This window comes from Cydia strobilella, chromosome 3 (assembly GCF_947568885.1).
Source record: "Cydia strobilella chromosome 3, ilCydStro3.1, whole genome shotgun sequence".
Classification (NCBI taxonomy): Eukaryota; Metazoa; Arthropoda; class Insecta; order Lepidoptera; family Tortricidae; genus Cydia; species Cydia strobilella.
This window is the reverse complement of record NC_086043.1, coordinates 1,220,238-1,232,281: the sequence shown is the minus strand read 5'-3', so window position 1 is coordinate 1,232,281 and position 12,044 is coordinate 1,220,238. Positions and strand designations below refer to the sequence as shown.

The 12,044-nt window shown below is 34.7% G+C and overlaps 1 protein-coding gene across 4 annotated transcripts in view; it reads left to right on the top strand.

The window, feature by feature from the left end:
• The window catches only part of LOC134755650 (uncharacterized), a 276,948-nt gene that overhangs the window by 178,365 nt on the left and 86,539 nt on the right, over nucleotides 1–12,044 (top strand). For all 4 annotated transcript variants that reach the window (XM_063692177.1, XM_063692179.1, XM_063692176.1 and 1 more), the window contains exon 3: nucleotides 4,446–4,603. In XM_063692177.1, the coding sequence (XP_063548247.1) occupies nucleotides 4,446–4,603 (158 nt within the window). The remainder of the gene's footprint in view (nucleotides 1–4,445; nucleotides 4,604–12,044) is intronic.

The following is a 12,044-nucleotide window of genomic DNA, read 5'->3' as shown; positions in this document are numbered from 1 at the left end:
TCGGTTGCGACACGATTTATGCCTTTGACACTCTACTGCTCAAATACGTTGTACGCTAAAATACGTTAATCAGTAACCGGGCATTTAGTAGTTATGCTCATGCTAAATTGAACGAGAAAAAATACGAGTATATATAGGAAGGCGAATTTTTGAAACCTTAAATTTTTTTAACAACAATACTTCCGTGAGGCTCTGACATATTAAATATATTAAACTGGGTCACTCACGTTTATAAAGATGATCGCTCGACATGTTTCGCTCCATAACGAGGGGCATTTTCAACGAGCGCACGCGTTGGTGGTTGGTGGTTTTAATTTTTTTGGTACAAAGACTAATAAAAACAATTGAAGATGCCTAAATTGCCTAATAGATAAACCAACTTTTAATGGAAAACTACACAAATTGATTCATTGAATCTATGAAATCACAGAAAAAAAAATCCTATTGCGTCAGTCTTACTCTTTTCGCCGGATGCACAAATAGTTAAAAGGCTTTTTAAGCTATTGTACTTCTAAGAGAATTGAAAGTGTTATGGCTTAGTTAGCGGAGCGACCTGTCCAAGTGCAAACGGGTACAACCCCTGTTCAAACCCAACTCAAAAATACCTTTTTTAATTTCAACACCATATAATATAATAAATCCATAAGACTATTTACAGTTGCGTTTATCACGTGATAAAAGCACAACAAAGCAACCACAATAGGCTCGCTATTATTAAATCTGCAATAATAATAGTTGTATAACATTCGGTCTAACAATTCCAGCAATAAAGTTGTAGCCAAGGCTGCAAAAACCATGCGAAATTATTCGAAAGTGGTACAATTACACACAAAAAAAAAAAACAAAAACCACACGTAGTATATGCAACGTCTTCACTGCAAAGGAATTACGACTTTAGCAGCTAAGACATTGGGTTTTGTTTTGATAAAGTTTCCCAAGACAACTAATTTGACGGGGTACTGGCCTGTGTAAACGTTTGGCCAGTGAAAGAACATGGGTCAAAATCATATAAAATTAATTATTGCAAATAAAAAAAAACATTTATCCATATTTAAATACATTTTATCGTATTTTTATAAATATTTATTTTTAGTTTTAAAGTGTGTCGACAGATGGCAGTGAATTTACAGGGGTTACAAAATTTACTATGACAGTACCGCTCTAGTATAAGTTACTCTATGCTGATATCAAAGATACAAACATGATAATGTTTTTACAAGCTTAATTAGATGAATTTATATATCTTTAGAATTTACTGCAGAACACGTTAAACCTCGAAATTTGATTAAAGCTTTCCTTAATCAATAATAATTTAATGTTTTTCGTTTTTTTAGTTAGGTAAGGTTAGGCTTTTACTGCAATGTGCCAAATGAAAGTTATTATGCCTGTTTAGCTATTATTTGTCAACCGTGTAATGACAAAGCTTAACTACAATACGTACTTCTTTTTGCCCTGATAACCCTACTCTTCACAGTTATGGCAATCATTTTGCTTTCCGCCTCCACGCCACTGATAGTGAATTTAACTTTCAATTTCATTCAACTTTTATGAAGTTTCGGCCGGTTCGCAGCATCACGCTATAAATGGACCATTTTACGTAATTAAGTAAAGAGTGAAAGTTGGGGACAAGTTTCAATGAAAAAGGAAAGTGATTTACTTGGTTTTATGTAATGGTATTACTTAAAATACTGTAATGGGTGTCAGAAGTGGTTAAGTTTCGGATTTTTGTAAATTATAGCTTAATTTAACATGATACTTTATTGCATATTCATACTGAATGCCTTATTTAACTTTGACAACTGAACTATAAAACAATATCAAACACTTGGTCTGTAAGAATTTCAATATAACAGGGACAGACTTCAACATAATTAATAATTTATTATCTTTTGTTTTTATAGTAAGAAAAATAGATGCTCGAATTTAAACTGTTGTGAGACATACTAACATTAAATCATTTTACGGTTTAGACTCACTTGTTTTAGTCACTCGCGCGACATGTTTCGGAGAGCCTAGGGTTCACGACGACCGTGTATTGCGTACTCTACTCAGTACGCAATACACGGTCGTCGTGAACACTGCTCGCACTATTAGTGCTTGAGAAAGGAGACCTAGGCTCTCCGAAACATGTCGCGCGAGTGACTAAAACAAGTGAGTCTAAACCGTAAAATGATTTAAAAATAGATGCATAAGGTAACCAATATTTAGGTAAATAAGGAGATGTACCTAATCTGTTATTTGGTTATAAGTACTATTATTGTCGGTTATATAGGTAGGTTAGGACATATACTAGAAATGTAGACCATGTTGTATTTGAGAAATATGTATAACAACCTTGCATAGGCAACCTAAGCAAAACTAGTACTAGACGACGATATAAGTTCTTATAATGATAATGCCATGAAATATAATCTGTTTTGTCACTGTTTTGACACTATTATAACACGACAAAACCGTCTAACAAACCATGTCAATTAATCATTTCTCTCAATGCATTTCTAATGCAAGTCATTCTATACATGCATCAATTTGCAATTCCATCATAGTGCTGGCAACATTAGGTGCGCTAATATCCAATTCATAGGTTCATATAATCTAGCTTTATTGTCGATGGTATTGTTGAATAGGTTCGTTAGTCTGGCAGCACCGTATTTATTCGCAAAACGATTACTTTCCAAACCTCTAATCTGTATACATTTACTAGTAGTAACATCAACCTTATCAAATACAACATGAAGTTGAAATTAGAATGAGCAATAGAGGGAGTTGAGAGGTTGAATATGAAAGTTGTAATATGCTCTATGGTCAGTCATGCTTGATCGCAGGACTGATTTATGGTCTCAAAATCAGTATATTGTGGCCATTTAGAGGCGTTCTGTCGAGTGCATGCTAGTTTGTTAGAAAGTCCATTTTTTTACTTTCTTTTACCTTCTGCTGATTGATTGTCACAAATGTCCTTAGTATTCATTAATAGTAAAAAATGCATTTCTATTCTTTCAAATGCTCTTCTAAAACTTTGTATTAGATGAAGTATCTGTTAATAATTCATATTTCAATAAAATTAAAGTTAGCGATAACATTAGGTTGTGATTATATCATATCCTAGGGAATTCAGTTATACTTATTCACCTAGCTTACCCTTTTTCGTTTTTTCTATAGGTTAATATTACATGTTGGTTGCATTTTTATTGTTTGCATTTTTTTTGTTTTGCACTTTTATAGGGATTAAAAAATATATGCCTGTCAAGATAGTTTGGTTTTGATTCTTAAGCTCTCATATGCTGGAACGCCGATCCCCGTACAAGGAAACTATTTGAATAAAATACTCGCGGCACACGCGAGGTTGTACTTGATTTTTACTTATAAAAAAAACAAATCAATCACGTGAAGCCAAACTTTCGAGCAGTCCGTAGACTTTAGCCGACTAATTCATACTCAAATTTTTACCAACCACCTCAGTTAATTGGTATCCCTTATAAAATAGGCATAAACCTACCGAACAAAGACTTGCAGCACCAGTTCAGCAAACTACACCTGACTCTTCTTAAGAAATCTAATTAAGACCAAGCAAACACACACGCAAGCATGTTACTAGAGCGGAACGTACGCTTGCGCGAGCTGCGATGTCATCTCGTTACGACATTGCTATTATAATCATAATGCCTTAACTACTTCTGACTGTATTCGGCTTAAGTCGTTCTTGTATAAAAACTTGGGAGCTATATTTTATAGGCCTCATTGCGCTTAACACTGACTTTATTCGACTTAAGTCGTTCTTGTATTAAATTTGGTAGCTATATTTATTAGCATAAGGTCGCAAGTACACATGCGACCTTATTGCGCTTAATACTTGTTTGTAATAGTTTCTTGGATTAATATCTTAAACTGTAACACCTTGCAAGGTCGGGTAAATTTTTTTTCTGGAATGTTGCTGTTACTTTTTCTTGAAGGTTGAGGCTTTTTGTTGATTTGTTTTGTTTAATAATAGATTGCGGAATGGACTTTGAACCGTTATCGTTATCAATTTCTAATCGGCTATTTTGATTTCGCCTGCGGTAGATTAGCAATAATTTATAGTTTTCAGATATATTATTGTGTTATAAGGCAACTCTTAACTGAAATGAACGGAAATATCGGCCTGGGCTGATTTGGTGATATAAAACACCTGATATAAGTAAGTTGGTAAAGCCGTTGTAGCTCCGCTAAGGCTGCTTTTTCACTCAGGCGGAGATGAGAGGAGACGTGCGGGAATCAACCAATATCATTGGTTGTAATTCTCACCTTTTGTCCAATGCTATTATTTGATTCCCGCACGTCTCCTCTCATCTCAGCCTAGTGGAAAGGCAGCCTTAGGCGTAGCGATCCAGGATTCAAGTCCTCATCGAGTCAAATACTTTTTTAATGTTTTCAATGTATGTCTAATTGTTCTTCTTCTTTGCCACCAGGAACACATACAGGAAGTGCTAGACAAATGGACCCAGATCGATGACGAGATATGGGCGAAGGTGATAGTGTTCGAGCGCAATCGACGCGTGGCTAAGGCTTATGCGCGCGCGCCGGTGTTGACCATCAACGGGTCGGATGACGGCTTTGATGGGATGAGGTTAGTACTCTTTCATAAAACACAAGTACTGAATGTTTAGATCTGCAAAAACACTGCGAGTGCGGTGGCAGATGTCGACGTACCTTAAGTTCAGTTGCAGCGTTAGGAATATTCGTGCCCTTGTCCATGCATAATTCCCTTAAGGTAAAGATACAATAAAATACCTACTAAATATTTTTTCCCCTCACTAGCTCGGAAAGTTGTCGTTTATCCTTCAATACAAGCGGGGAAAAACGCGTTTTATCCACTAGTGGGGAAAGTAATTTGACCTTGGATGGAGCGTGTTTAAGTAGCTTGACAGATAACAAAACGTAGAACGCTCATGATAATGGTTCGTTCGATATTAATTATCATTAAATAAATGGTTTGAGAATCTAATAAAAAATACCAAATTTAGCTTTATTGAATGATTTTAAGTCATAAACCTTAAAATTCCATAAGAAACGTTAGATTTTTATAATGATGTTAAATATAATTCTGAACGCACAAGTTGAGTCGATGCAATTTCAAAACGCATCGTTGACATTTCATACATCAGAACAGAAATGTCAACATTGTCAACAAAATTTTTACTGTTCTTCTCACCGACTCACGTAAAAATCAGAATTTCTAGTGTTTTCTGTTATAATATCGTAAAAAAATTAGTGATTCCAGTGATGAAGATGATCTAACGCCTGTGGATGTTGCACTTTCCTCGCTATAGTGAGGGGAAAAGTTTTGTGTTACACACGGGTGCAAATGTATTTTACTTCTCGTGTGTTAAAACACTCGCGGGTAAAATACAACTTTGCACCCTTGTATAACAAATAACTATTGTTGCACACCTACAAACTACAACCAAAATGGAGCAGAGATATTGGAAACCTATTTTGTGGTTACTGCATCATGGTACTTCTGACTTTACTCCTTTGCTGTTGTGATTGTGACTATTGTGAGAGTTGTGTCGTTCTAATTGTGACATGATATTAGTCGAGGAGAAAAAAAAACAACATTTAAGACTAAAATTTCACTATTCAGATGATGCATATATTCATCGGCGCCGATTATAGTTTTAAGTCCATAATGACTGTCTTTGTGAATACAAAGTAAAGCTAAAGCCATTACTGTCGCCAAATTCTAATTATTCACATACACCACACCTATTGACATGATAAATACCATTATTACCTAAGAAGGCTAGGATCCTCGGCTAAACAAAGGAGATTTCTCCAAAACTGTAACAAATCATTAGGTAAGTATTACGAAACGCCTTATGCTAGCTTTATAACTGATACAGTTTATTTTAAAACGACTTAGTATTGAATTGCAAAATGAACTATATACGGTATATATTACTCGACTTATTCCTTAAGGGCGTATGTGTCAATGCAACCTTAACACTTGCGACTTTATTCGACTAAAAGTAGAATAAGTTAATAGGCTAATCTGGCACGTGGCTTTAGTTGGCCTACTTTTCTTATCTCATTGTGTCTTTAGTTAATTTATAACGGGTTAACAGCTGGTTATTAATTGTGGTCTAAATCGCTGCGTTTATGCAAGTTCAATTGTTTTGTAATTAATTTTTCGCTACGGTTAATTTGTTTCATTGTCGCTGTGGGTAGGTTTAGAACGTTTTAGATTGCTAAAATGGTGTTTTAGTTTTATTTGTTATTTTGGTAAGTTATTTTTGGTGGTGACTATTCGTTTATATTTACAATTACGACACCTTTTGATATAACTACAATAATATGAATTTTTCTTCTCTTTGATAATTTATTCTACACAATTTCAATCCTTCTTGAGCTTACTGTGGGGCTTAGTCAATTTATGTAAAGATATCCTAAAATTATATTTTTCTTCTATACTCGTAAATAGGCATATACTTCATCTTAGCATCTGCTATGCTAAATGATCTTCTTTACAAATAAATTCATATTTCAGTTAGTTTTTCTCCTCAGCAGCACTCACAAATATACTTTTCTACTAGTAAATAACCGCATTTTATTCCGTCATATTTCAGGCTTGTTTCCACAAATAATTGTACCTAGTACACATAATTTCTTTAATGAATAATGGGAGGTTCTAAAATTAAAAACAAAATAATTCAATTGCTTCTGGAACTCAGGAGTTATTGATCAGTATTGTACACCAGTCCTTCGTCGATCGATCCAGAACGATCAAACTTACTCGTACCTTAAATTTAATCAATCAATCAATCAATCTTTTATTGATAAAATATAAGTAAATATTTTACATGTCAATACAATACTTACAGCTAATGGGAACAGCATTTTATTATATTTTGAATTAAATATTACATAATTATCTAGGGCACATCATTATTTTTGGGTCAAAATTTATTTTATTATATTTTAATTATTATTATAGCTCCTATTTACTTGGAGCTTGGGCAAGCAATCATGTGGTCTCAGGGGGCCGAAGAAAATCATCTACCGAGTATAGCGCGTCAGAAATCAACTTCGCCTTTAGCTTATTCTCAAAAGACAGACTACAATCCATGACCACATGTTCTTCATAATCCCACTTGCATACCGCTCCATTTAATTATTTCGCAACGATTTTAATTGTCATTGTGCAACTCACGAACCATTTGCCCGCATTGCCTGCCCTAGTCGTAGTCACGTTGTCGTGATTTGATAAAGTTATCGGCAATATCATATTGGTTGATATGGAGGTTCGAATACGAATGGCATTCGTGAGGATGATAGTCGTGTTTGTTTGGTACAGCTGTCATCGTTAATTTAGACTTATTAGTTTTAAGAACATCTTAGTAAATCCTCCTAGCACAGGTTATTTTGTAAATAACTTAAAAGGAGGTAGCAGCCACTGTAATATTTGTAAAGTTTTTGAAAGCAATAAACAATTTTGAATTTTGTTTTTTATTTTTATTTTAGTAAATATGTATCAGGCAATTTGGGTCGGTGTTTTTTAAAGTGCACCTATTAGGCAATTGGGTCGAGACAATTCTTCGTCAAATTATTGAAAGATCTTTAGCTGTTTGGTTTTAATTCATTAGAACTTTTCTTGCTATTCCTCGTTAAAGGATAAAAATTATAATTTTTAGAGTCGGTAACATATTCATAGAAAGCTCTCCTAGCTCCAGTATACAATGTTGATGGTTTTCTAAGTTCTCTTCTGTATCTTTTGTATTCATTGTATAGATTTTTTTCTTATTTTACTTTTATACCATTTTTTTAGCTCTCGTAGTGGCAGTATACAATGTTGATGGTTCTCTTCTGTATCTCTTGTATTAATTGTACTGATTTTTTCTTTTTTTACTTTTGTACCATTTTTTTCTTCGTTATCTTTATTATTTGTATGCTACGCGTTTTCAAAAATGACTTTAACTCAATACCAAGCTCATATCTTGATTATTTTGCTCGATTACTTAGGTATGTAATTATTTTTCTTTATTTTGTCTTCACTTTGATCACGTTGTTTCAAAGATGTTTCTTCCTTACTGTGTTTTTCTATATCTCCTTAATTTTCCTTATAAGTACATGTCTTTGTGGTCTTCAAATCTTAAGGCTCTTGACTAATTGCTCAACGAATACATATCAACATTTTCAATGCTAGTGTTGGAGTGAATTGTGCGACTCAGGCGCAGCCAGGCGTGCGACTTCGCAAGGTCGGCCGTCAGTTTCACCTGTTCATGAGATTAAGAGAGAGCTCGTAAATAGGCTGGGTTAGATTACTGATATGTTACGCAGTTTTTGTAGGTCTAGATGGCAAGGGGTATAAAAAATACGAGAATATTATGGTGTTGCTGAGCAATTTCTAAAAGACAGCTCGTCTGCTTGCATTTACTTTGATATTAAGCTGAACAAAGACGGATGATAATTGAGGAGCAAGGACTCAGATATTACCGAAACTACTTGTCTTAAGGATTTGCCATACTGGATGCGTTCTGCGGTCAGCGGTCAGGTCAAACCCGCATTATGTATGAACAATATTGACAGCAACCTTTGAAGTTAAAGTTTGACCGCTGCCCTCAGAACGCATCTAGTATGGCAAATCCTTTGTACTACTACTACTCTTTAAGTGTGTATTGTGAATCGCTCAGTTCACTCGCTAGAATGAGCCATCCTCAATTTGTGGTTTGAGTGTACTATAGTGTACTTATACATATAGTAAACAAATAAAAATATACATAGCGGCTATAGTGAGTACGCTCAGCTGCCGCCTTAGAGCCCAGCATCGAATTTCAGACTTTTGCTCCTCTACTTCTCACGGTATTTTATCTACACGACTCTTTTACACTCCAATTGATACATCTATTAGATCTACGGCAGCCCAGCTTTCCGTACTCTCACACAACAATATACTTATGCGTGTGATAATTACGATCATAATGATCGTGCATACGGTGAAAGTCTTGCGAGCATGAGCTACTAAACTGCGCAACAATTAGGCAAACGTGCGTGCGAATCGATAACTGTTCGATTATGCATCGATTGCTTAAGGAATCGATAATTTTTGACTGACGTGATCTGAAATATCGAGCCATAAGTCAAGTGTTAAAGTGCGTCAGGTGTAGTCCATCTTCTCTTGAATCCAATTTAAACACAGAATATTTATAATATTCTGATTTAATTTTTTCTACGAACAATTCCATACGTTTCGTTTTTAGGCGTATTTTTTAATTGAAATCTCTTTAACAAGTTCTTGTTCTTCTTTCTATAATTTAATATCTTTTCTATAATTTAATAGAAATTTAAATTATTAGATTATAATTTAACTTAAACGTATCGGATTAGATGTGATGTTTTCTATAGGTAGTTAGCAGCAGGTATTTTTTTATTGAAAGTAAGGATACTACTCGTAATTTAAATACAAAATGATATTATTTTTGAATTTTTTAGGGTTACGTACCCAAAGGGTAAAAACGGGACGCTATTACTAAGACTTCGCTATCAGTCCGTCTGTCACAAGGCTGTATCTCATGAACTGTGATAACTAGACAGTTGAAATTTTCACAAATGATGTATTTCTGTTGCCGCTATAACAATAAATACTAAAAACAGAATAAAATAAATATTTCAGTGGGGCTGACATACAACAAACGTGATTTTTTTGCCGTTTTTTGCGTAATGGTACGGACTAGACAGTTGAAATATTCACAAATGATGTATTTCTGTTGCCGCTATAACAATAAATACTAAAAACAGAATAAAATAAATATTTAAGTGGGGCTCACATACAACAAACGTGATTATTTTTGCCGTTTTTTGCGTAATGGTACGGATCCCTTCGTGCGCGAGTCCGACTCGCACTTGGCCGGATTTTTTTTCATATGTCAAGTTTTAAAAAAACACTTTATTTTCTACAAAAAAAATGCGCTACAGAGAACACCTTACGCAAGATTCAAGAATTTAATTATGTTATTAAGTTACGTGCGTGTATCTCACGACTTTTATATCAACTGTCAAGTTATCGGCTCGCATCGACCACGTCAGGTTGGTGCGGGTTATACAATTGTTTCACAATTATCACGATCTGGAGTACCGTGTGGTTTTCACTGAGTGCGACCTCAAGGTTAGTTATGTAATTTCCTAACTTGTATATTTGATCTTGAACCTTGATTTTATTTGAAACAAGTTACTGTATATTAAAATCACATTTACAATCGGGTTTATCGCGAATTTATTTTGTTACCTTTATTTACCGACGTTTTCTATTTCGACGTTTTGCTGGGACCATAGAGTAACTTATACTAGAGCGGTATTGTCATAGTAAATTTTGTAACCCCAGTAAATTCACTGCCATCTGTCGACACACTTTAAAACTAAAAATAAATATTTATAAAAATACGATAAAATGTATTTAAATATGGATAAATGATTTTTTTTTATTTGCATTAATTATTTTTATGATTTTGACCCATGTTCTTTCACTGATATGCGTTAAAATTGTTAAATAACAAACGAAACAGTCAACGCCATCTATACGACAGTGCGCCAAAACTAGTGGCGCCCTCTGAACGAGAATCAAATTTTCTTGATTTTCGAGGCACGTTTTTTCCTTAGACTGTAAACATCTATTACGGAGTTATATCTATCTTTGCTGGGACGTCAACGTCAGTTAGCTTAGCCGCGACCACGACCAGTGAAACCTGCGTCGAAACGTCGGTAAATAAGGTAACAAAATAAATTCGCGATAGACCCGATTGTAAATGTGATTTAATATGTGTTCAAAACGCGAAAGTTTTAAATGTTACAAGTTACTAGTTGTTTATTTTACAAGGGGGCAAAGTTGTTGTTTAACCGGTCGTGCGAATATTGATACGGGTATCGGGTATTACTCGGGAGCAAGCGAAAGAACCATGAGCGTAGCGAGTGGTTCGAAAAATGGAACTTGAGTGTTGCGAGGGTTAAACAAATTTTTCCCCCGAGTGAAACACAAAATTTTTAACGAAAGAAAATATTAACTCTAAATTATCAAACAATATCAAACCAAATCAAATCCAAATGAATATCATTAAATATTTATCATTCAAAATCATCATTTAAATGTCAATTCTACCAACTAACATGAGGAGACAACTCAAAATTTAGTTATTAAACCTTAAATGCATGATTAAATTAATTAATGTAATATAATTAATTAATTAAGCGTATTATAATTAATTATGCATCATTATTGCTTTTTATACATTTGGCAACAATATGCATTTAAGGGTTAATAGTTTCAACGGGAGCACGCGTTGGCGGGCCAAGATAAGATAAGATTTCTTTATTGTCATTGCTGTACCTAGTCGGCTCATAAGTTCTGTCATATACATAGTATCAAATAAAATCAAAAGTTTAAGTTTATTCCGTATAATTTGTACAGCGTTTGAAAGCTTATAAACTAGAGAATCTAAATGTATAACATTTATTCAAAATGACCGCCATAATTATCTACACAGGCTTGAAGTCTTCGTGGCCAGTCGTCAATGGATTCACGCACCACTTTCATGTCGATATTGGCCACTGCCGTAGCAAGAGATTTTTTCAGCGAGTCTAGATTTGCATGAGGTTTTGAGCACACCTTTTCCTCTAAATACTGCCATATTTTATAGTCTAAAGGATTAAGATCTGGGCTAGAGGAGGGCCAATCTTCATGCCGTATAAAGTCGATTTTATTGGAGGCGAGCAAGGCTTGTGTAGACTTTGCCTTATGGGCTGGAGCAGGGTCCTGCTGGAAAACCCAATGCTGGTTTAGAAACATCGTATGGGATAGTGGTTTCACAATATTAGTCAACACCGTGTCTTGGTACACTTTGGCACTAGTTTTTACTCCTTTCTCACAAAAATGCATACTAGTGACGCCCGCATAAGAAACTCCCAGCCAAACCATCACAGATGAAGGGTGATGACCTCTTTGAATACGGGGAATGCTATTAGACGCTTCTTTACTATTGCGAGCGTACACTCTATCATTTTGTTTATTACAGTTTTCT